Below are 27,500 nucleotides of genomic sequence, written 5' to 3'. Positions count from 1 at the left end.
AGTGTATGAAAAATCAGTTCCTATAATTTGGAAAAAGAAAATCTTGTAGAACATGTTTAAGACTTACGTAATTAAATAAAGGAAATCTATTTTGTTTAAACATACAAACAAACAAACGTTTTTTTTTTTGAAAAATGTTTTTGCCAAACTTTATTAAAATAAACACCGCATTAAAATTCCAAACTTGTTGATTTATTGAAATGGCTGAAATAACAGCAGTTTTGTGATTTAAAATTACCAAATTTTGTATGGAAACTCCAAGTTGTTTTTGTTTGCGCAACGCCTAGATTTCTCATCCTTAGTGATGAAGAAAAATGCTTTGAAATTTAACACTAGATAAAATTTTAGATAATTCTAACATCAGTATTTTTTTTAATTAAAATTATATTATGAAACTTATTGATGTACTTTTTTTTTTTTTTTTTTTTTTTTTTTTTTTTGTGGACCAAGCCTAAAAAAATGAAAAGTACACCTGGTTAATCAAGTTGTCCTCTGCTATCACTCAACCAATGATTGGATTTCGTGGCGAAAGAAAACTGAATTCTGCGATGGGAAAAATCCTCCACTCAAAGGATTGCATATTGTACCGCCCGATCACCAGTAAAGGTCTATCAGAAGAACTGCTTGAGATGCCGGAACTGCAACTCAGTGGAGAGCTACAACATCCTTTGAGCGACGTTTGGACGTACGTTGTCGTGCAACATGAAGACACCCTGTTTTCTGAACATTTATTAATGCTTGCTGGCAGAGTTGGGATGCATTTCGTGAAGTTTGATGCTAACAATCTGCAGTGATGGCTTTACCTTGACGGAGAATGGCATTTTGGATCAATTACCATAGATTACCGTGCCAGCAACAACATATAGGGGTTTTGGAAACGTGCTGGACTTGATCAAGATCCAACCACTGTCCTAACCATTCATGATTGTTGTAGTAGATTCATTTTTCATCAGAAGTGACAATCCGATGCAGGAAACCTTCCGGTTTATTCCTTACACTAGAGAACTGAAACACGAGAGAGTTAACGGTGATTCTTGTTTGCTAGTATCAACTCCTTTCACCTTACTGGAGGCCACGGTGGTTCAGTGGTAGAGCGCTTACCTCTGGTGTGTGCGGCCCCTGGTTCGATTCCGCTCAAGTAAAAGTTTGGGGTGGACATCATCATCTCCGTGAGTTTTCTCGTGGTACTCTTGTTTCCTCCCACAGTATCATTCCATCATTATTTACTCGCTAAATCATCTGTCTCCCTTAACCTACCGGACATAATCGTGGGACATTAAACTGAGAGATTTCATTTTTTTCATCTTACCGACTGCCGAACGATAGCAATATGATGAGTGCCTAACTCTTTGTAATGGCATCAACGCTTTTCCGATGTTTCGTTGCCACGGTGTTCCTGAAAAACACATCCGAACGTGCTGTTTGTCGGTGCCCACGAGGCTTATTTTGCAATACTGTGTCACAACAAACCAACGGTGAATGGCGTTCATTTGCCATTCCTGGCCCAAGTGTACTATTAATATGCAGAATGTCCCAGTTTCAATGTGCAGAATTCTTAAAGAAAGATCACTTACAATTGTGTGTTCTCCATGCTGTATTTTCATACGACCTTATTCAACAATGCACTACATCCTGACTGTGTGGGTACCCCATCCTGTGTGCTGGACATAAAATTTGTGACGTGAGACGGGTAATAGTAGTTATCCCTATGTTATGTTGCCAATGTGAGTTTCCTTCTAGATGTCAAAGCGGACATGTTCGCACCAACCTTATATTAACTAATACAAGAGACCAAGAACATAAAGTTGATAGAAAAATATAAATGATATTAATGCATTAATGTGTTTAGACCAAGTAACTGTATACAAACACTAAGGATGGCCAGAACCGGTTCCTGGTGGAACCGGTTTTCGGCTCTGGACGGAACCGGTTTTTCGGATTCAGGTCTGGAACTTTTTTCGGATCCAGGTCTGGAACCGGTTTTTCCAATCCAGATTTGTAACCGGTTCCGCCGGAACCGGAACTTTGTGGGCATCCCTATAGTGAACAGTGTGCTGGATGAAATAGTGGAAGCGACAGGCAGGCGCCCAGGCGGCGGCCGCTTGTCTTATTTGGCTAAACAAACTGGGTAACTGGCAAATTCATTGGCTAAACACCCACTGGTGGATCCAAAAAATTTTTTCTGGGGGTCTGGGCGTGGTCCTTGTTACAGTGTTTTGAAGGTGAACTTTGTGCCTTCTTTACGGGTCTTTGGGGGCTTTCAGATCCAGATCTGGAACCGGGTTTTCGGGTCCAGGTCTGAAACCGGTTCTGGAACCGGGTTTTCGAATCCAGGTCTGGAACCGGTTCTGAAAACTGAATCTCCAAGAACCGATTCCTCGCGGAACAGATTTCGCCGGAATCGGAACTTTATGGCCATCCCTAATAATTACTTGTCTCCAAAAGATTCAAGTCATTTTTCTAACTAATTTATGATAAGTAGATGCAATAAGAAATGCAAAATTAACATGCTGTACATTAACATTTTTTTCTTTTAATTTCAGAGTGTTCTGCAATTGCGAGACCTAAGGACAGGCGACTTAATCATGACATTCCCTCTTGATGTTGGTACAATTAAAGGTTGTTCGGGGAAGAAAAAATACAGCGAAATATTTTATCAGTTTGCTTCTTTTCTTACGCCTGGTACTATATACCATTGTGACCTGTCGAAGGATATTCTGGAACCTACGGTACGTCATAAGTGTAAGTGATAAAATGTTTTCTGTGTGCTTTGAATTATATCAATGATTAAAAAATGTAAAAAAAAAAAAAAAAATAATAAACAATGCCGATACAGCCTGCAAGAAAAGTTCAACGCAGTTTCATTAATATTGACTACTTTCTGTATCCGCAGGGCTCCCAGCTGTCCTATTTTCCGATATTTTGAAATTTCTATATATTTGTCCTATATTTTAATCTTGTCCTTTATTTTCTATATTTTTCAGTGATTGAATTATTAAAAATACAAGCCAAGGGCAGTTCCAGTGATGATTTAAATTGTTACATATTAATAATAAGCTAAGTGTGTCTTAGGATTTTTTTCTTAGAAACTAGTCACTAATCCACACTATTATTTTTTTAATTTTCTTTTTCCTATATTCCCATGTTCACGCGTTTTTTCCTTTCTTTGTTTCCCTATGTGCTTATTCTTCCCCAATGAAGCTTAGCTGAGGAACCTTGCCATGCTCCAGTTTCTTATAACGCAGGCTGTGTCAGCATTTTATTTCAACAGTGTGTGTAGCAGTATTGGCTAGGCATTGAGGTGTGTTGGTATTCACCAACATATCCCAACGCCTTCTAATATTGTTGTAGATAACATGCAGGGTTCCACGTGCCCTTGTAAAAGTAAAAATGTACAAGTGTAATAGTGGTAAATCGAGGGAAAGGCATAAGCAGCTCAGACCACAAGAATGTTTCTTTTAATCAGTAAATCAAGTCATTTATTTCAATCAGTTTTTACAGAATGATACAGCAGATCTTCTAAGATTAAAAAAATAAAAGTCTGTAATACTCTTATTCTGTATTAATCTAAATATTGTTTCCAGTTGCTTATTAGGGTGAAAGGTAGCCTTTTCTTACAATACGTGTATATTTTTTTCTGTGCTTCAGAGCGTAATATTCTGCTGTATAAACCAAACTGTCGTATATTTTTTCAATGACCTGCTGGGAGGCCTGTATCCATCGACATTTAGTATATTTTTGTATTCATATATTTAACGGTTTGTGAACGTATTTGTACCTAACTATGACTAACCTTACAGTGCTAATGTATTTGTTTCAGCGAAAATATTTTCGAAAGCTGCTTCTGCCTTATTCTCAGTCACTTCAAGTATGAAAACGATGAAAAAACTGAATTCACATATTTATGGGTCTATAATTAACATTAAATAAAACGTAAATTATGATACGTTGGTTATCATAATGTAAAAACACGACAATAACTAAATAACCTAGAGACAACTTGTAGTTTATATCCTATCAAACTATCACTTCACAAAATATTATCCATGTATTTTTTACCACTTTATAACACTATGACCAGTGTAACCAACTGCTTCACTATCACCCTTCGGCTTATACATAAATTTTGAATGAAAGCATGACAATGAAATCCCAATTTTTGTCAAGGTTACCTCTATCTAAATGTAACTTGGGTTTCTTCATTCTTTTATAATACAATTCAAATACATTCCTTTCAATATGTGATAACGTTTCTCTAATTACTTGAGTTTCCTTAATACTGTGATTGGACACCCGTAGACGTTGACGCTTGTAACTTTGATTAATGCCGTCCCCATCGTTGCGAGGAATTCGGATTCAAAGCTAACTGAAAATACATGTAATTCCACGTTTAATTATAGGTCCTCGCGTTATATAATTTTAGTATTGAAAAGAGAGAGTAATTCCGAACTGAAATTAGCTATTACGAAGCATATTGTCAGAAACAGAATCAATTGTGATTTAGCTGTTTTATCATGGTCAAAGAGGATATCCAATTTCTAAAAGACATATCCTAGTTCATATTGCCTACATTGCGGATGTAATCCCTATTTTGTATATAATAATAATAATAATAATAATAATAATAATAATAATAATAATAATAATAATAATATACTAGCCTTCGATTAGCTGGGGATTTCACCCCTAACTACCACATAGTTTCAATCTAGTCTCGCATTTCTCATATTGCGTACATATTTCTAATCTTTAGGTATTTCGAGATATAGCCATCTTACTATAACGTAAAAGATAAATTCTAACCAAAGCGTATATAATCTAATAAATAATAGCGTTACAGTTTCGGTAAAGTATCTTTGCCTTCATCAGATACATTACTATAACAGTTGCAGCCGCTACCATTTTTCTTCCTGCCTTTTTTTCTTCCCTTCTAAGGGAAACATTGGAAAACACTAAACACGTCTTTAAGTAACATGTCTCTACTTTAAAGGGATTTCCAGATGTAGCTATGTTTCTAATAGTTACGAAAACCCACCCTTTTTTCTTCTCTTCTAAGGTAAACGTTAAAAGACACTGAGATACGTGTTTAAGTATTTTAAATTAGAAGCCTAAATACCAATTTTTATGCCTCTAACCGTAAGGGATTTCAGGTTACGGCCATGTTATTCTAACAATTGTCACCCCGACTTTTTTTTTTTTTTTTTGTCTTATTTTCTTTCCGTGTAGGGGAAATTTCAAGAAATACTGACACACGTCTTTAATTATTTTAAATGAAATGTCTAAATACCAAATTTCATACCTCTAATCTTAACGAAATCAAATTATAACAGTTGTAACCCCACCCTTTTTCCCCTTCTAGGGCATATATATATATATATATATATATATATATATATATATAGATAGATAGATAGATAGATAGATAAATAAATATAGATATAGATAATATAAAATAGTGAAACACATGTCTAATTATTTTAAAAGAGGAGCCCAAATACCGAATTTCGTGTCTCTAACCTTAGGAGATTCCGAGATATGGATATCTTATGACAATAATGTAATATCCACTTCTTCCTTCTCACCCCCGTTTCTTCCCTTGTAGATCAACAAAAAACGCTGAAACATGTTTCTAGTTATTTTAAATTAGAAATCCATATATCGAATTTCATATTTCTAATCTTCAGAGATTCCAAGATATGGACATTTTAAGATAATAATCGCTACCTTTCTTCCTTCCCGTTCCCAGTCGAATTTCCAAAAATCCTTCCTTAGTGGGACCTTAGATTACAAATCATGTGCCCTGTCTAAATTTCAAGATTTTAGCTTAAGCGGTTTAGTCTTGGCGTTGGTCAGTCAGTGAAGACTTCTTATTTTATTCTTTAAAGCGATCGCCTCTAAATGTAAGTTTAAAAATTAATGTTGCAAACACTAACTTTTTTTTTTTTTCACTATGCTTTGTAGTGTATGTTTTGAATTCTGTACTTGTCAGATCCGTGGTTACCCAGATAGATTTATAAAGCGTACCGTAAGGATTTTAGCCCTCCTATTTGGTCTAGAGGCTAGTTCACGCACCTTTCGGGCACATGACCACTGGTTCACGTCCTGGTAGTAGGGCATTGAACGCATTACAATGTTTCGAATTTCATTTTAAATTGTAGGTCCACGTTTCGTATAGCGCCCGTGTTAAAAACGGACGATAAACTCCAACAAACAAACAAACAAACAACGTAAGTAATTGGAAAGAATATAAGTGGAAAGCTAGTACTTACCACAGACCAAAGTATTCCTTTGAGTAGCGCTTTCGTAAAACCTGGTTTCCATCTTCAGCTTAAAACAGTCCGAAATGAATTTAAAACATGGAAAAGAAATATGGATAGGTAAAAATAATGTTGAAAAGGAATAAAAAAATATGAAGCACATGGTTTTTTGTCAAACAAAAGTCACTCATTAAGTGATTCAGTGAGTGACTTTTTGTTTGACAAGTAGCCATCTACTAGCTTTTTGCTTATGTTTCTTTCTCAATGTGATCATCGCTTGCATTGCACATTGATGACATGAGTGTCTTTTCATGTTTTAAGGTTACCCTGTCATATTCGAAATTACATCATTATGTTGCCTGCGAGAACTGTTAACTGTAGTCTCTACAGTAACTTTCTCGTGACGGGGACAAATAGCCTCGTTTCTGACGTCCCCATTAAATCCCAATCAATCAACAGTAACTCTACCCATATTATCAATAATAAGGAAAATATTGAAAGTCCAGTGGTAAAATTTTAATTAGTAATAGTAGGTTAATGTTCAATTTAATACGAGTGATATAAGAATTTTTAAATTTGTTTATTTTTTTAAAAAAAATAATTTTCCCTATATTTTTCTAGCGGCAAATGTTTCGTTTTCAGTGAAAAGTGTGTAACGAAATTAGTGTAATTAGTATTTATTAAGTGATTACGTAAGATAAATTTCAACTTCTGTTTAGTACGTTCAATTCTAAATAATGAATTTTAATACAGGATGGCCCACTAGTAGGTATACACCCCCGGATTGATCTAACATAACATTCTAGTTTATGCTTCGGCTGTTCCGAGCTCAAATAACAAAGAAACTAAGTCTACCTGATGGATAACAATAAGAAATGATATAAGATACAATGAGTTGATCAGTACGATACTGTATACCTACTTTTGGTCCACTCTATAATTGGTTGTATTAAATGTATAGTGTACTTAAATACGTAAAGTGCAGCAAAAATTTCATTTACTGAAAAAAATTTTCCATAGCAATAAAAGACCATTTGCTTTGAAATAACAGAAATTAAGATATTTAGATGTCAAATCTTTTTATAATACACTAAACAAGATTGCATTAAATATATCAGTGTATGAAATAAGGATATCAAACCTTTTGGTGGTAAATATTAATAATTTTCGAAAAAAGAAAGAGAAAAATAAGAGTTTAGAATTAACACTTCAAAATTTTCGGAAAGGAGAATTCCTCGTAGACCATGTACTTCATAGTTTGGGATGTATACGTTGCTGAGTTATCTTTATCTGAAAATTTTTGGGAACATTTTCCAAATTTGGAAGTTTCCAGGCCATTGTCATAGATAAATGTTCCATTTTTTATGGTTTAGAAAAATCCTTTAAATAGTAAGGAGTGTAGCCCGTTAATTAATTAATTATAAAAACTGTGATGATATGGGTTTCAGCTACTTGTAATATTTGTAAGATCTGTACAGTGTATTGCATCGTAATGAAACGTTCAAATGTTTTAAAAGTGAATACTTCTATTGTTTTCTTCTTGTAAATTTTGTTTTCTTTCTTTCTTTAGGTTTTCCGAGAGATCAAGTTGGAAGGATTTGATGCATCTTCGTACGAAACAAATCAGGTCTTTTACTTAAGTAAAGATGGCACGAAAGTACCCATGTTTCTGGTTCATAAAAAGGTAATTTAAATATGCTGTATTGATAAAATTTAGGAAACAGCTAACTTATCACACCAATTCCTCTATAGATACGTATTCAATGCTGCAAAAAAGTGAAAAATTGCATGTCTGGACATAGACTCGAACCCGGGATCTTTGGCGTACCGCGCCAATACGTTAACTATTACGCTTCCCTGTCCATTCCCTAAACAGCCATACAATTTCTCTCTCTTGAAGTCTTTATGCATTTTTAATCAGACCACATGGTTTGCACCACATATTCTGTTGTGCGCGGACCACTCATTGTCCACATTCAGGACACCTCTAACCTCTGTCCAAGCAGAACATGAGTTGTGGTACGAACTATGTGGTTTGAGTGAATGAACACCGATTTCAAGAGTGAGAAAGTGTATAGCTGTTCAGAGCGGACTGGGTAGCGTAGTAGTTAAGTATCGGCGCAATACGCCGAAAACCGTGGGTTCGAGTCCCGATCAAGTCGTGTACTTTTTCCACTTTGTGTATCTATACTGATGTATTAATTCACAAATTATTACTACTTTAGCTATGTGGAATTCAAAAGTCCAATCAAAGCTTGTTAGTGAATCCTGTAATTTGCTAATCCACTTCTATCAGGATAGTTATTATCTTCTTAAGATCTAACATTATAATACTTGCTTACTCCATATAAAGCGTTGAGTTGTTGGAAAAGTCATACCATTTTGCAACAGTTGGCACTTGTTAATTTTTGGAAGTACTACAGTGATTCATGTCTATGCTATCACTGTGTATAACTGACAATTCTTTAAAAAACTAAACGATTCGGTTAAGTTTTGAAGATTTTACTAGTTGAAAATGGAAAAAACAAATTGTGTATTATCGCAATATTTTACTGTTGAACGCGTGTCAAGCTTGTGAAAAGTTGCGTAAATTTACGGTAATAAGTTCTACAAGAACATCAGTGTCAATGATGGTGGTGGTGATTTTGATCTCAACGACACTCCTAGGTCAGTGTGTTTGTTTGTTTGTTTGTGTGTGTGTGTGTAGGGGGGGGGGAAGAGAAATCACCGAGTTTAAATAACAAAATCAAAGCATTGGTCGAATCAAACCCACTCTACGATACTGGAGATTTCAGAAACATAGAACATCAATCATTCAGGCATTGAAGACCACTTGAAAAACCTGGGATACCTAAGCAAAATCAATGTTTGGGCTCGTCGTGAAGGCATACGCAAACCTCTGCAATATGGTTATTAAACATGAGGAAAATGATCCGTTTTAAAAACGAAACTGGTGATGAGAAGTAGATTGTTCACAACAATGCGGTGGGCAAATGGTATTGGTCTCGACGTGATGATTCACCTTAAGAGGGAGAAGGAGTGCGCCACAGCGGTCGGAATATTGGTGTTCAATTTAACATGGGATCTCAACCATTTTTTAGGCAAATCATGGTTTCATTTCGTTCTTTCGCAAAAATGTCTCAATAGCTCACTCAATATGATGCATCTCATTTTAAAGGTGCAATTTGAACTCTGTGCGTAATATTTTCTTCTTATAAATACAGATAATTATAATCCAAATTCCCATGAGAAAATGATCAAAATTAGAGGGAAAAGTCTTCCGTTTTTTTACAGTAAGGAAAAGAGCTAAAAACTTCGGACTTTTTTGAGAATGGAGTACTGTCTTTGTATTTGTGCGCTACTGTGCTATTTTTTTGCTGTTTCCAAATACATCCATTACACAATCAATGAGAAATTATATCCTTCATCATTGAATCTACAGAAATCAGAAATCAGATTTTTTCTTGTTCACGTACTTGGCCGTCTAACTGCTAGATGGCACTATAGTCATTCCTGATCCCACTTTCCTTCTCAGCGGGAGTCAGTCCTTTTGAAAACCTACTTTGAACTTCTTAACAGGGGCGGGAGGAAGGAAATTATTGTGAAGAACGGGAACTTCAAACACGAGGATTGGCAAAATTTATGACCTCTTTAGTTGATGGTTTCTGTTTCAGCAGTACAGTGTATTTGTAGATGGTTTCTATGAGAAGAAGTAATTTGTTTGTAGCGAAAAAGTCAACCTTTCGTCAAAGATTTATTTATTTATTTATTTATTGAACAAAGTCCCAGATACAGTATCTTTGCCATTTTACACAGGGACATGCTAACAAAAGAAAAAAAACAACAATAACAACAACATAGAAAAAAAGAGTGTAAGAGTAAAACTATTCCGTCAAAGCTCGTTTAATTGCTCTTTCAAACACTGGGTAGCTCGAAAAAATGTCTACATCAGTTGTTACTTGATTATAACAGTTTGGTATTCTATTTGTGAAGGAGAAGCCGAACCAAAGTCTTCGTTTACCTATTCCAAGAAAGAAATGAAAACTTCCTGCAGGACTGAGAATATACATGCAAAAGAAAAGATAAGATACATTATTATAATATTTAGGGTAGAATACTCCCCGAAATATTCTTTGTTTACCTGTCAAAAAATCAAGAATAATATAAAGCTCTTTCATCAGCTTCCATCGTACAACACACTAGACACACACATATTATATACATACATATATATATATATATATATATATATATATATATATATATATATATATATGATGTATGTATGCGGATCCAGGATATGATCAAGGGAGAAGCTAAACCATAGTTTGCCTCTTTATCCAGAGTAAACAGGAATGAAGCCCATTTTATCCAGTGTATACTTGAGCGTGAAGGGGGGGGGGGGGGGGCAATAGACTCTATAGCCACCTTGGATCCAAGCCTGTATATGTATACTATTTACAGTGCCGGATTTACGTATAAGCTAAACAAGCTATAGCTTAGGGCCCCAAAATCTAAAGAAAAACTGGATATACCTTTCTAAAATATAAGAAAATTAAAAAATAAAATAAAATTTATATTTGGTCTAGGAATTAATTCGTGCGGTTGGTACGCACACATTGAAGCTGTAGTACAAACACAAAATACATAAATACCTTAAGAAAAATATTGTCCATCGCTAGCCACCACTTTCGCCCATCTGTCAGGCAATGTACGGATTCCGTGGCGAAAGAAGTCCTCATCCTTGGAAGCGATCCAGTCAGAGACCCATGTTTCGATATCTTCAGAAGAAGTAAACCGCTGTCCAATCAAATCGTTGTTCATGCAATCGAACAAGTAGTAGTCCGAAAGAGCAACGTCTGGTGAATACGGCGGGTGGGGTAAAACTTCCCATCCGACATTTTCTAAATAGGTTTTGACCGGTTTTGCGGCATGTGGGCGAGCGTTATCATGTTGAACAATAAGTTTATCATGTCTGTTCTCCCATTCTGGTCGTGTTCTGGCCAGAGCTTGCTTCAAACGCATTATTTGTCGTCGATAACGTTCTCCATTCATAGTTTCACCCGGTTGCAGCAGCTCATAGTATACCACACCTTTCATATCCCACCATATGTACAGCATAACCTTTGCACAGTGAATATCTCGTTTTGGTTGTGATGGACCTGGTTCACCTGGTTTCACCCAGGCCTTTTATCGTCTAGGGTTCTCGTAATGGATCCACTTCTCATCACCCGTAATAATTCGACGCAGAAACCCCTTTCTGCTCTGTCGTTGAAGCAGCAATTCGCAAATGGTTTTTCGTCTTTCAACGTTTCTGTCTTTCAATTCATGTGGAACCCAATGTGACATCTTTTGAATCATTCCCATGGCTTTCAAGCGTTTGGAGACTGTTGTTTGATCAACGCCTAATGCTGCTGCAAGTTGTTCCTGCGTTTGACACGAATCCTGCTCGAGCAATGCTGTCAATTCTTCGTCTTGAAATTTTTTTGGCTGTCCAGCTCGCTCTTGGTCTGCAAAGCCGAAATCACCACTTCTAAACCGTGCAAACCACTTCTGACACGTTCGCTCAGCTAGATCATGGTCACCATACACTTCCACCAAAATACGATGACTTTCAGTCGCACTTTTCTGCATGTTAAAGTAATGCAGCAGGACACCCCGCAAAAACACTTTATCAGGCACAAATTGCGCCATGTTCACTTAACTACAAACTGGTGTTGTTGACGCTTTAATCCACTGCCCTATACTACGAACGATACGCGATGACAGGGGTTTGCAACACATGTGTGGATACACGGAACTGTGGGACGCTCCGTTCGTTGCGCCATCTCTTGTCCACCCGCACGAATTAATTCCTAGACCAAATATATACGTAGCAACAGTCCTTCCTGCTGTGTAGCCTACGTTCATGTAATTAATGGGACTCCTTCTGCTAGTCTGCTTCCTAAATTACTTCCTAGTTTCTTCATTTCTGTATCTAGGGTGCCTATGTTCATCTGGACACATAAAGGGCCCAATTACCTTCAACAGCTTGGGGCCCCACTAAACCTAAACTCGACTCTGACTATCTATTTATCCATGGTTGCTCCCTCTCTTTTCGAACAGTGTTTCTTTGATATTGCTTCCAATTCCGGAAGGTTTTACCAAGGGGGGAAGAGTCCGTACTCATTCCAGGCATTCAAACTAGGGACTGGACTACTTGCTTCCAACATTCTGTCCCCCATGTATCCCGGTCTGAATCAATTGTCTAAAGCCGATAAAACATTCAAATTCAAATGTAGATGTTGCTCATCAGTGTCGACACCTAAATATTTCTCAATCAACGGTAGGAGTTTTTGGTACCCTCAGTCTGTCTCCCTCTTATTAGCGGAGAAACACTATATTCGTAATTCTGTAGTATTCTTAAAAAGAAAGTGCTGTTTAATGTATGTAGTAACGCATAGGAAACTAAATTTTAATATACCCTAATAGTATAGAAACGCACCATACGGTACCTTACCAAAATAAGCACCCCATATCAAGGATGTGAACATTAACAATAATAAAAAAGATAATAATAAATATTTTAAAGACATTCTTTCATTAATCAAGTCGCACTTAAAAGTAAAAAACGATTTTGTTTATGCATGACCAAAAAAAAAAAAAAAAAAAAAAAAAAAAAAAAAAAAAAAAAAAAAAAAAGATGCGCTCTAATATAGGTTTACAGTTACTTTATAAATTCATAAAATGACGCGCCCCATTCTTTTTATTTAGCCTTGCATAAACAAACTTATTTATAACATTTAGTGCGAATTGATTAACAAAAGAATGTCTTTAAAAGGTGTTTTATCATTTGTTTTTATTCGTTGGACACATTTTCCAAATCCTAAAGTGATATGCAACCAGGGAAACCAGGGCTGGTTAAAGGCTAGTATTTATTTTAAGAAGTTGAAAATAAAAGCATATTAAAATTTGCTTTTAAAGAAAATAGATATATTGCAAAGCAGGGTTTAATTCAGGGGGTAGCCCGGGGGGAATCTCCCCCCCCCCGAAGAAAATTCATTCCCCCCGGAGAAACTCAAAAAATTTCGGTCACAAAATGTAGAAATTACTTCACCCAATTATTTGCTTTCTTTCCGTGTACGTGCAGACGAAATTCGATCTCTCAATATACATATAAATGACGCAGAACCATTCTATATAAATATTAAACATGTAACATCTAAGATAGAACACCAAATAGTCAGTAAAACTTGTATTTCTTAACTCTATAACCGAGTTTGGCAGAACATGAAATTGTTAACTGTTGAAGAAAGGTTTGTATTTTAGTAGGTACTATACTCTCGCCCTATATTATATATTAGTAGGTAGCACTAGCACAGATTGAGATAGGAAAGGAAAGATAGGGAAGATCTTTCGATCATTCCATATGATCTGTGATGTCAGCAGACTTCAGTTCTTGAAAATGTACAGTTCTTGCATTATTTGAAATAGAGCGCCTAAATCCCATTTCTCCCATCGGAAGTAACAGACGTAAATGTTTTTACGATTGTTAAAGTAAACACACTTTTCTTTAATTAAAAATAATTCAGTTAAAGGGTGAGATTCAGAGTGCGTCATTTAGAGGGATCAGGAAGGAACAGTTATCCCTCCTTGGTTAGAGATTTATAGAGAATTTATCAATATGATAGTAGTATATGAGTAAAAGATTGCTATTGAAGGTGATGAAGATCCTGCTCAGTGCCGTGCCATAGGGGAGGGGCAAGCGGGGCGACGGCCCCGGGCGCCGAAGTAATGGGGCTGTAAAATTCGGGAGGGAAACAGAAAATAAAAGGAGAAAAGAAAAACAGGAATGAAACACGTGCACAAATATAAAATGAAAGGAAAAAAGTAATGAAAAGTGCTCAAAATCAAGGAAAAGCAGGGTTTACTTTTTAAAATTTTCTCATGTTTCACGGCTGGTCTGTCGACCTCACTTATATATACGGGTGCCATCGTATACTCTCGCGCCAAGCGCCAATTTTCCACGACACGGCACTAATCCTACTGAAGATTTCGTAAACTAAACTATTGATGCAGTGAAGAAACCAAGGCTAATATGCTTGATTTAGAATCAGAAGTATGAGAAAGGATGATAACTTTTTGTTAAGATATTCCTATGTATGTTTGTTTTAGGACAAAAAATATTTCAGTTAATTTAAATCTTTTTAAAAACTTCTATATTGGTAACAAACAGTAACTACTGAATATAGGAAATAATAATAAAAATAGTTACTGTAAATAGCAGTTAAAGTTTAGTGTAAAGTATTTTTGCCAGTCTTTATTTAATGTTTTAGATAAAATTAAACGATTGTTTTTTTTTTTAATTATAATCTCTCATTGAATATTTAGCAGGGTAGTCTCAATATTAGGTAAGATGTGGTTATGAACGGAATTGTTAAATATGCTGTTTTCTTGCAAAAATACAGAAAAACAACCCTCCCCCCCGAGGAGTTGACATTCCCCCCGGGGTGAAAATGTCTGAATTCAACACTGTTGCAAAGTATGAAAGTAACAATGGAATATTGTATTGTCACCGGACTTACGTCGCTCTGCAACAGTTCTTAGTTCTATGACGTCAGGAAATAAGTTCAATTTATACGAACACTTATTTAATGTTTGAAACAAACACCTGTTACGTCCTTGTACACTCATGTCCAAAATGATTGTCGCATATCTATAACTGTCTTCTTGTAAGAATATAATGTAATAATGATTTTGCTGGGTACTTTTAATACTGATACTATGTGTACAATCTGGAAATGTATATGTGGTAAATTTCATAGGAAAATAATTATAAATACGAAAATTAGAATGAGTAAAACAAAATGCTGCTAAATGGAAACGGAAGTTTTATTTTCGTTTTATTGTTCTTATTTACTGCTCTTTTGACATGAAATTTGCCACATACATGTATTTGCCGATTGTACACATACTAATATTATAAAAAATACCTGGTGAATTCGTTATCAAATTATATTCCTACAACAACATATTTATAGACATGCGACAATAATTTTGGACATGAGTGTACCTTCCTGAAGGGTGACACATCTTTTAATTCTATTGTTAGTGAAGTGGTCTATTTCCCCAAATAAAAACCAACACCAATGCCCCCCTGTCCTTCTAAGCCGGTCCCCAAGACTGAATGTAACATTGGGGCCCTTTCCTGTTGTAATAGCAAAAACTCAGGATGGTCAGCCACTGGTATCGAACCCAGGACCATTCGAATGTGAAAGTGAGAGAGAGGGTAAATCTGGTGGTCATATTTTGAAAAGAAAATAAGAAAATGGATTCCACTAAAAAAGAGACACATTGTAAATACATTTCAGATCTTTGCCTGGGTTTTCTACATTTCAATTCCAAGTTTTTTTAAACCACGAAGGCCCTAAATAAATTAGAATATCGGCTCTCCCGTGTTTTTTTTTTTTTTTTTTTAATATTGGTATGGTTCTTCATTTTATATCAGACTTTTCCGGCACTATTCTGTTATTTACCATAGGTAGAATCCTTTGAGAAAGAGACAGGCGACAAGTGCTTTAGTTCTCTATATGTTTATGAGCGTTGTAGATATTTGAGTGGCTCTCTAGACACGGGGCTGATATCATATTGGTCCCACTTATTTATTTATTTCTTCAGTTCTGTTTCTCTTTTAGGCAAAAGAAAGGAATTTCACTCTTCTGTCCCATTTAAAAGCCGTAACCATCCCCCTCCTGCGCTGTCCAACTTTGACCACATGCAGGGGAAAACGCAGGAAAAGGAGGGGTGCCATTTGCTTTGACGGCATTTCAGCAACAACCCCATCTGTTGCCAAAATAAGGAAAAACTTTTCACTGAACGGAGAAACTAAGGAAGGCTGATACCTTCGATTTGTCAAGGTCATTTGAGTCCCGCCGGCTCTTAAACGACATCAATATTCAACATTTATTAGGGGAAGATTTTGCTCTTTGTGTGATAAAATTGTAACGGTGTTATGTTTTTCTAGCTCCTACCAAGGAACTAGTTCATTATCCAGAAAAATCGGAAGCTCTGTAATCAGAAGTTGTTGTCTGTGGTGGCCGAAATATTTTACGATCATTTCGTCCACTGAAAGATGCTTTTCGAATACATCGAATTTCTGAAAACCTGAATTTAGCATATCGATCAATGGTCAAACTTTGAATGCTTGTCAAGATTTACATCATTGTTTGTTGAAATGTAGAAATGATTTTAACTTCTGAAACCGATTGTTTGGCATTGACTGCGATACAACGGAAACACCTGGGTTGTCACTCTGACTCCAATATAGTTTCTGTTGTGGCAATCTATTGTATCCTGAAAGGATAAGAATGCCGAGGAAAACTCTAAGTTCTTCCACTGAAAACACGAACTTGGTATCATTCCTGATAGTAGTAGCATAGAGAACACTTTCCTTCATAATATACTCTAACACATCAAACGTTATGAACTCTTCAAAAATTTGGAGCGGACTATGGCTCTGTAGTTTGTCCTTGAGATTCTGTGATGCTACTGCAGCAGCATCATAGTCACTATTCACACATTTCGAATAATACGGTTCTTTCTTCCTTCATATAAGCGTTTCATACTCAAAAGTAGATTTGCTATTCGTGGACAGATTATCGTCTTGGTTATCAGCGCATAGATGATCAACAGTACACTCCAACTCGAGTTCTCCCGCAACATCGACAACGTCCACTTCACCAGTGTCCTCGTCATTTCCTTCGTCTTCGGCTATAATATCACCTGTGGCACTTGGTGGGAGAATAGTAACAACAGCATCGGTTATGGTTTCTGCTGAATCAATTCGAGCTAACTCATCAGCAATTTCTTCAACTGTTAGGCACCTCTGATAACAATATCCTAAATTGTCAGCAGTCATAGCTACTGGACATAATACAGCTGGACACCTATTTACTTTATACATTGGAAGCACAATTATCATAAATATAAGAACGGGAATCAAAGTAACTGTTACGAGACTTTTGTATACATCCAACAAAAGCAGTTTCCATTGATTTTGTAGTAAAATTCCACATTACAAATAAACAGTAATTTATTTTTCTTTATTTAACTGATAAGTAATTTAAAGTAGTTAAAAGCTCCTGTGTAAAGTCTTAGTAATAATCAGCTAATAGATGTAGTGCCATCTGTTGACCACAATGCAGAAATTAAATGAGATCATGCAATATAATAGCAATAGAGAACGCACTTTAGCATTTAAGGGAAAAATGTCATTCAGGAACCCACTGTTCTCATTTGAGGACACCGATTTATTTTAAGTGTTGACGCGAAAAAAATGAAATAATTAAAATAGCCAAGTTTCCGAATGAAAATTACAATCCTTCTAGCATGTGTTCGATTACAGCTCGGTTGCTTGGGAAGCATCATCAGAACAAAATTTAATTTACAATTAATACATGAGAGAGCACTTTAAACGGGCAAAATATATTTTCGCATCGAGATGAAACGTAACCGTATTTTCGGAGAGCATATATTATTTTAATCTCTTTGACTCATCTTTGAGCATATTAAATATATAAAAGACCTAAAAATGCAGTACATTTTACGAAATCGTAACTTAAGTAGACTGTCCTCATTTGAGGACAGTGGGATCAAACGTGTTTCATGTATCTTCTAAGCATCCTATTCCTTTAGATTACTATGAATTCCGAAAGGAAGAAACAGATAAAAGTTCTTCCTACTACTTGCAGTGTTATTACTTACGAGAGCGAATGAAAAGAAAAAATAAACAAAAATAACTACAGTTCTTATTCTACGATTTATTTACACAAAGGTAGAGGCTCAACATGTGCATCATTTTTCTACGTAGTCATCTTTCTTGTCAATGTACTGCGTGCAGTGACCTACAAGCTTGCGTATTTCTTCCAAGAAGCAGGTTTGGTCGCGAAAACACTTTTGCATCACTCCTTGTACCACTACGTCGGTAGAAAATCGACCATTTCACCATGACTGATGTTCAAAGAAAACGCTATATCATCAACGGTAACACGCTTATTCTCCAGGCCCATCTCTCGAGCTTGTTGATTCTTGCCATCTGTGGAGGAGGTTGACGGGCGTCCTTCCCCCTCTTTGTGCTCAGACTCGTTAGGCCACTTTTTAACTTCTCGATCCACGAAAGCACACTTTTACGTGGTAAAGTACTATCTCTTTATTGCAATAAAAGTCTACAGTGAACTTCAGCCACTTTCACATCCTTCGACCAGAGAAATCGGATCACTGCTCGTTGCTTCTCCTTGATGCAAACTGCTAGCAGAGCGGACATGTTTCCAATGTAATAACCAGAATATAAATGACTCGATTGACATCAAATTTCTCACACGTAATCACATTATAATAACCTTGAGGACGTGTTGTCGCGAAAGTGCAGATAACTTTTATTCGCAAATCGAGTAGATGTACATCCGACTTATCTTGCATAATTTTACAGAGAATTATTCGGAAAAGGAGTAGTTAAAGATTATCATTGTAACATTTGCAAAACACAAATATATAAAATTAGCTTGTAAATCAGTATTCATAAAATTTTGTGCGGCTTTTAGTAGTCACTTCTACACTTGTTTTGGTTTGAGGATTGTAAATGTTCTTGTTTCATTTAGATATGCAAACATAAATGAAGTTTATTTATTTATTTATTTATTATTAATTGAACTACATGTCTCGTATTCATATTTTTCAAGCTTTATAAGTTACCATTTGTTTCGTGAGCGTGCAATTCAGGACAGATATGTTCTCAAAATATAGGACTTAGTACACATGAGATAATTTACTTTTTCATTTTTTTCCCATTTGTTTTCATTAGTAGGATTCTGTGATTGTGTTCCAATTTTGCTTTTACACTGTCATTTTTATTTTCTGTTAAATGTACTGTTTATAATAATACTCTTTTTTAGGGTCTTGAGAGAGATGGTAGTAATCCCTGCTTGCTGTATGGGTATGGAGGATTTAATATCAGTATTCTGCCCACTTTCAGTGTTACGCGCCTTGTTTTTCTTCAGCATCTGAAAGGAATACTAGCAATTCCCAATATAAGAGGCGGAGGGTAGGTACCAACTACGCGAAAGAAACATAGTATAGTAGTGTAAGAAGCTTCTTGTTATATACATAGTATTCCATAGAAATTTGTCAGTCCAAGAGCTCAGAACATCGAAATGAGCATAGCATTAAAAGAAGGATTAGGTTTATTTGCATTGCATTGCTTGAAAGCGGTATTACGATTAAGTATTCTAAATCCTAATTATGAAGAAATACGTTACAAGAAGAAAAGTGTATTTAACTTATACAGCTTGTTTCAAAATGAATAATAGGGTTATAAGGCTTTTGTAGTATTTGTTACAATTAACTTACAATTTTTAAATAATACATCAAATGAAAGAGCAACTCAATTTTGAAAGCACGTATGCATAAGCACTGTTTCCTCTGTCTGCCATTAGAAAGCGCTAGTAGTAAAGATGGCGAATAGTGAGCAGAAAACTTTTTGTGTTTTATATTTTGTTAAGACTGAATCTGTAGTTGCAGTGCAACGTACTTTCCGTGTGGAGCTCAATTGCAATCCACTAAGTGATAATGACATCCGTAGATGGTATCATTAGTCTGAAAACACCGGCTTTCTGTGCAAAGGGAAGAGTACGGGACGAGCCAAGAGTGACTGAAGAACGTGTTGAACGAGTGAAAGAGTCTCACACATAGCCCCAAGAAATCAATTAGGAAGGCTAGTCGTGAATTAGCAATTCTAGTGACGTCTGTTTGGAGAATTTTAAGGAGATTTTGTGAAATGTAAGAAAGAGGATTGAAGTAGTTGTTGAAACAATTAAAACAAACACATTGATCAAGGATTGGGAAGAATTCGTCTATCGACTCAATGTGTGCCGTTTGACGAATGGTGCTCACATTGAACAGTTGTAGCAAAAACTGTTTCAGTTGCTTTTTCATTTGATATATTATTTATAATTGTTAAATACTACAAAGCCTTTTAAAACCCTGATATTAATTTTGAAACATCCTACTTTCAGTAGCATTGAACGATACGACGTTAATGCAGTTCTCTCTCTTATTAGCGTATATTATATAAGTATTGGCTTGAATGTTCGACCAGGTTTACTAAAGGAATGTAGAACAAGTTAGTCTGGGGTTAGCAAGAACTATAATAATACTTTTGCTTATCGACGAATGATTTTCCAACAGTCGCAGACTAATCTTTATTCCATCATGATAGATTACAAACACCACATTTTACTGTTTAATTTTAAAACTTTTTTCTAGTTTTCGAGGAGTAATGTAAAATTGTTGCATTGTTACTAAAGAACGAGTCAATGTAAGTCCGTACTAACTTTTTTAATCCTCGATAGACGTGTGTAAGTTTGAAGTAACAGTTACGTTTCTTTCATATATATGCTCATTTCTTACGCTATACATTGTGACTTATTGTAATCTTCAGGCTATAGTTTGGGCGATCTTCAGGCAATAGTTTGGACGATTCTTCAATCCTTATAGTTTATAATCTTTTTATAGCATTTTAAATAGCAATAAAAAGGAAAATTATTTATTTATTTGTCAGTTGTATGTGGACATGAAATAATAGAAATGAACGATTTTGGATATACTAGAACACATAGGTGCTAAATCCGTAATGCCGTCAAGAAACGGGGAATTTAAATTACGCAGGCCACTAAACGAACTTAATATTGTTATGGCAAAATCACAACTTAATTTCATTCAAGTGCTAATTTCCTAACTAATATTATAGCCAAATGCTAACCCGGATCAAGTTTATTGTTCCGTTTTTAGAAGTTATATACTGGGTACTACTTTGCTTTCGCCATTTTAGTGAAAAACAAAAGGATGTAGCAAACAAATATCTCTTAGGTCAGTACTATGAAATAACTATGGAAATGCCATTTATGAATTCCTTGCCACAGAGCTTAAAACAACAGGAGTACAGAGAAGGTAGTACTGCTGAAGTTTCGTGTTTTCACTAATTATCTGACTTCCGAAGAGAAAGTTAAAGTGCATTTTGAAAGCCCAGTGAGGCACTTCATTTCTATATGCTATAAAATATCGAACTGCACATAGTCTCTCTCGTCAACTCTCATGTCCCGGCTAATCTCCCATAATATGGTGTTTAATCCACTGCGGATTGGTGTCTGTTATTAAGAACCAAAGCGACACCTAAACAGAAACGTCGGGCACCTAAACAAAAGAGACACCTAAAATCAAAAGAGAACTATTCTATCATGAAGGCAAGATTATATTATCTGTTTTCTTGTAGAAACCGCTCACTTCGGTAATAAATTATGATCATAGGTTCATCGCATGTTGCAGTGCAATTTTTATGCTAATTAGGTTCCTAGAAGTTAAATTTTCTGTAAATCTGTTTTCTTTTACAAGTGTAAGTATACGTATGTAACGTACTTTTATTTATTTATTTATTTACTTCGTCGGCCAAAATAATTAGGTCCGTAGAAGGTTAACAAATTAAATCCATATGTGTAATGTAAGTATTAACTTGTGAAATTTCTATTAGTACATTACTTGAATTTTATGGGGTTTTGAAGAGCGAAGCAGAAGCTCTCTTTAATGAGAAAAGGACTTTTGTTTTAGCATCTGTCATGAAAATTCTTAAAATATGTACGGTCAAACTGAATAAAATAGTAGAATTTTTATTACAGTTTTACAAGAATTAAATTTCTAGATTATCGTATCGTATTATTTATTACGCCTTTAATATGCGTAGTCTTAGATTCAATGAGCAACTGATGGAACAGTTTTTGGCCCAGCATCATGAAGCATTAAAACATGGAAACTCCATTCTAGAAAGCCATAAATAACCGATTGTAGTCTTTGTTCTGACCACTCATTACCTAAGAGGATCATAGCTCTTCCGGAATTGTATCCCAGGTTTTTTTAAGTGTAGCCTAGGTGATTCCAAGTTTCTTTAATATTTTTGGGGTATATTATATACATGATAGTAAATAACGTATACCTAAACAACAGAATTATTTCACAATATTTGGCCGCAGTTTATTAATAGAAATCATTTCGAGTTTAAGAAGTCGCAACTCTAAAGATTAATCTAGCTGCGTTACGCGTTACGCATTCATCAAGAATTACTAACCACAGTCAAGTGTACACAGATACATTAACTAAATTAGTTTGAAAAATTTATTATAGACTTTTGACAGAAACTTCTTAACACAAATTGTATATTTTTATTCCAGAGAATACGGTGAAGCGTGGCATAACGGAGGTAGGTTTTTTAACAAGCAGAATGTGTTCGACGATTTCCAGTGTGCAGCTGAATACCTTATACAGAACAATTACACAAGTAAAAATAAGCTTATTATTCAGGGTGGATCGAATGGAGGATTATTGACAGCAGCGTGTATTAATCAGCGACCAGACCTATTTGGTGCTGCTATTGTGCAAGTGGGGTAAGTTGAATCAGTTTTCCTTCTAGTTTTTAGAAATTTAAGTATGAATTTCTGTGTAAGATATGTGTTTAATACCTTCAGAGATTAAGAAAGTCGCTAAGTGAATTCATTGAATGTGTGGACTTCCTCACATGTACAGTATATTGGTTGTACTTTATGAACAGGAGGAACGTATAAATCTTATACTCACAGAGTGGGCCAAAAGCAGCCTTAATCAGTGTACTTGTTATAAATATACTGTCTATGTACATTCATTTAACATATGCCAAGTGGGCTTTGTGGTGGACAAACACCGTATGCGTGAGTTTTCTCTGGGTTCTCTCATTTTCTTCATTCCGTCATTTCATTCATTTTTCATCATTGTCTCCTTTAGCCTACATGGCGTAAACGTGGAACGTAAAACTAAAAGATATATATATATATATATATATATATAGGGTAGTCCATTTATAATGATAGTAGTAAATATCTCAGAAATTGTAAAAGTCAGAGAAGCGAAATTTTGCACCAAGAAACTATAGGGGGTGGGGACAACGTCCTAAGTATTTTATAACATCACCGTATGAACAGTGTTGCCGACCCAATATAAAGTTACATGCTTTAAAATGGCAATACGTCAAATTATCACATATTTCAAATCAACATGTAAGACGAAAACTTAAAATACCACATTTATTATTCAATGTTGCAAACTAAGGATGCTATAGTATCATAAACATCTAAAGTTTTTAAGCCTTTAACATAAAATACAGCATGGTCATGGTATGACTTATTTCGAATGAATAGAAACCAAATTACCGGGGCTTGAAAATTTGATTTATCTTTTTTAAATGCTTTATTTCGAAAAAATGTTCAGATAAGTATGATATCTAGTTACTCGCGTGGTTTGCAGTCGACGTACAAATTATCTTGCCGTCTAGTGCACGATGATATCTCAAACCGTTCCGGATATCTCAACTGACCATAAATTACAATAAGTACTCAATGAAGCTAGGAATATATCCTGGCTTGCTGCTTGCATCTGAAATGGACGAATGAAATATCCGAAAACTAAAGTTTACCACAAACACTTCAGTGACAATTTGAAGCAAGTTTTATTGACCAGATGATCGGGGTCGTCCTCCAAAAGACTGTGCCAGTCGTGGGGGTATAGTTTTAATTTAAGCTCCGCACTAGGCTTCGCGCGGACGTTTTTGGTGTAGATAGTTCGATAGTAGCACGTCGTATAGATTTCTTTGGACTGCTCACAAATATTGAAGCCACTTTCATCTGATTATCTTCATCATATAAGTCTTTGGGCGACCAGAGTTTGGTGAATTAACCACCGAGCGTGTGCTTTAAAATTTATGCGATAAATTGCTTGGCGTAAAGGTAGAAAAGTGTTAAAATCTCCTTGTCATGCTGTGCGGACCTGGTCCATATTTTTACACTTCCAATACTGCTTTAGTATCCCCTTTCTTTGTTCTTGATTTAAATTTTTTCCACTACTGATAATTACCTGTAAAAAAATATAAAAACCAATAAAAAACAAAACTAATATATAAAGAAAAGCTCAATAACATTTATGCAATAGATAAAGGATATAGAAAATTGATTGGGAATAATTGTTTGGAAGAATTAGATTTAAAATATGAAACGAACAGTGAAACAATTAAGGCTACTTTTGACCCACTCAGTATTATGCTTTAGTTTATCAAGTGGTTTGTATATGTAAAGAACAAATCATTATGTTTATAAATAGTGACAACAAGTGATTTTTCTTTATATAAAAATGTGTATATTAATTTAAAAAGATAACACTAGAATTTGAAAGAAGAATTTGTAAATGTACTCTCGTATTTGTTTCTTAGCTGTATTGTGTCAGTGTTCCGTGATATCTTCTTCAGCAGATCTAGGCTGCTTACATGCAACTCATACGATTTCTGAACGCCAAAGAACAGAATGCAGCTGGCATCCGTCGGAAATTGCGTGTCATTTATGTTTCTACAGTAATGAGTGAAGGAAAGGTTAGGCATTGGTACAGAGAGTATTGGGAAGAGCGTTCAAATGTACATGACGATGAGCGTAGCGGAAGGCCCAGTGTCAGACGGACGATCTGGTGAAATGCGTTAACGAGAAAGTGTGATCCAATCGCCGGCTTACTAACTGAACTCGCCAAAGAGTTTCCAGAAGTGTCTGCGAAAACAATACGTCAAATTGTAATTGACAAGCTAGGTTATCACAAACTGTGTGTGAAGTGGGTGCCAAAAATGCTGAGAGACTATCACAAAGAGTAAAGAATGAGAGCTGTGAAAGATTTTTTGGCTTACGGGGGGGGGGGGAGGATAAAAGTGATCTCTTTTCTCACATAATGACGGGATATGAAACCTTGATATCGTACACCACTGGGGAGTCGAAGCAACAGTCAACGCAATGGCTACACTTTGGTTCTCCTGAAGCGAAGAAATTCAATCATTACTTCACAAAAATCATGGCAACCGTGTTTTGGGACCAAAAGGTTGTGATTCTTGTGGAATTCTTGGAACCAGGACGAAGAATTACAGCAAATGTATATTGTCTAACACTAAATAATCTGCGACGTGCCAACCAAAATCGACGGAGAGGACTGCTACGCTCTGGAATTTTCTGCTCCATGACAACACCCCTCCCACACCACACAATTGCTCGTACTGTTGAGGCATTTCAAAGATTTTGATGGGAACTGTTTTTCCCCCCTTACAGCCCCGACTTTGCCCCAGCATTTTCTTTCTTCACCTGAAAAAGTGGCTTGCATCGAAGCGTTTCAAAAGCAGTGAGGTGCTCTTGACATCTGCATTATCAGTGGCAAATTTTTTATACAGAGGATATACGGAAGCTTATGCCACGCTACCAGAAATATCTGAAGGTTCATGGTGACTAGTCGAAAAGTAGCCAAGGTATGAATTTGTATATGAACTTTTTTTTTTGTATGGCCCTTTATTTTGGAATGACACACATATTAAGAAATTTTCTAGTATCGTCATTGTTGTCTGTGCGCACGAAATAGTGCAAGCTAAATTGTAAGAAGTGAGATGATTTCCACGTGAGTTGTCCAGATCTGCTGAGAGGATCACCGAAATAGTAGACTTGAAAATGCATTAAATATTTATTAGGTATAGTACGATAAAAGAGTTCATTTACAACTAATTATAAATATGCATCAAATATTTATTAGGTATAGTACGATAAAAGAATTCATTTACAACTTATTATAAATATGCATCAATTCATATTCTTAAATAATTTAAAAGATGAGTATTAATACTTAATATATATATATATATATATATATATATATATATATATATATATATATATATATATATATATATATATATATATATATATATATATATATATATATATATTAGGATGGTCCTTAATTATTTGGAGATTTTTTTTCGAATTTCTTTGCTCCCAACCCCTAAATTGGTTCCATGTCATTTGTCAAATAATTTACAAACCTGTTGGAATATGTTCTACGTATCGATCTTATTACTCTGCAAAAAAGCCCAAAAATCCAAATCCAGTTGCGGGTTTCCTGCCATTTTGAATAATCGGCCATCTTGGATTTCTCACATCCACTTAGTTTATGACACATAACTTCTAAACTAATTAACGTAGAAGGATCATTCTTTCTTTATTATATCTCTAATATTATAAACAATGTAACAGGCTAATATCACTTTTCTCCGAGTAACCATTTTTGGATAACTTTAGGATAAAGTGAAAAATTGTGATTTGAAATAGGGGGACATATTATTTTCATTGCCTCATACAACTTAACAGAGTAGAAATATGAAAAAACGATGTGTATATATTGTCACTATATACAATGTCAGAGATGCGCAATGGAGCTTCAAACGTCATTCTGTAGAAACATATGAATGAATCATTTAACATGCAGAAAAAAAGATATTTAATGATTTGAGACGGCTTTCCATTGTAATTTCCCGCAAGTATCAATAAGTTTGGAAGTCCAGCTAGTTCAATAAATAGTTCGTAAACAGTGGCTTCGCCACGGGGTGTGCAAGAACCCTGAAAGTAGACTTTCGCACTATCTTTCTGTATGTAGGCCTATGTGTCAGTTGAAATTGGAGTTTGAGGTAAACATTTTAAAAAGAAGAAGAAATCTATTGAAATATGTTTTACTGATGTTATCCCGCAAAAAGTCCAGTTGCGAGTTTTCCGCCTTTTTGAATAAATAGCCCTAGTCCAGTGTAATACCAACATGCAACTTTTTTTAAGATTCAACCTGTTAGAATATGTTCTGTGTATTGATGTTATACTAAAACAGTCCCAAAACTTTAGTTGCCGATTTTCCACCATTTTTAGTAAGTAGTACGCCAATTGAAATTTTCCCCAACACATAGCTTTTGCTTTATAGCTCTTAAGCCAATAAACGTAAAAGTATCATTCTTTCTTTATTATAGCTTTAATGTTACAGGTTATATAATAAGTTATCACTTTTCTCCGCGTTACCAAAAGTTCAGAGCACCTTAAATCTTTATCTATTAGTGCTTGAAAATATAACTTTAGAAAAAAAAATAAAAGTGGTGATTCAAACAAGATATTAATTATTAAAAATGAATTAAAATATACTTACTGGAATTATTTGAGATGTATTTTGTATCCGATTTATAGCAAATACCATCATATGTTGTTTCATGATTTTCACTATTTTATTAAGTAGTCGCCCATACGTACTAGCTTTTATAATTGTGCTTCGATTCTTCTGCGCATCTCCTAAACTTCAAAG

At 35.3% G+C, this 27,500-nt stretch overlaps 1 protein-coding gene across 1 annotated transcript in view; it reads left to right on the top strand.

Annotated features, from left to right (window-relative positions):
* Nucleotides 1-27,500, top strand: part of LOC145683959 (prolyl endopeptidase) — a 113,549-nt gene that overhangs the window by 62,653 nt on the left and 23,396 nt on the right. Inside the window, exons 9-12 of the mRNA XM_081755677.1 lie at nt 2,544-2,729; nt 7,828-7,941; nt 19,187-19,335; nt 22,511-22,723. Coding sequence (XP_081611803.1) covers nt 2,544-2,729; nt 7,828-7,941; nt 19,187-19,335; nt 22,511-22,723 — 662 coding nt within the window. The remainder of the gene's footprint in view (nt 1-2,543; nt 2,730-7,827; nt 7,942-19,186; nt 19,336-22,510; nt 22,724-27,500) is intronic.

This window comes from Thermobia domestica, chromosome 4 (genome assembly GCF_964235325.1).
Source record: "Thermobia domestica chromosome 4, izTheDome1.hap1.1, whole genome shotgun sequence".
Lineage (NCBI taxonomy): Eukaryota > Metazoa > Arthropoda > Insecta > Zygentoma > Lepismatidae > Thermobia > Thermobia domestica.
This window is presented reverse-complemented; position numbering and strand designations above follow the sequence as displayed.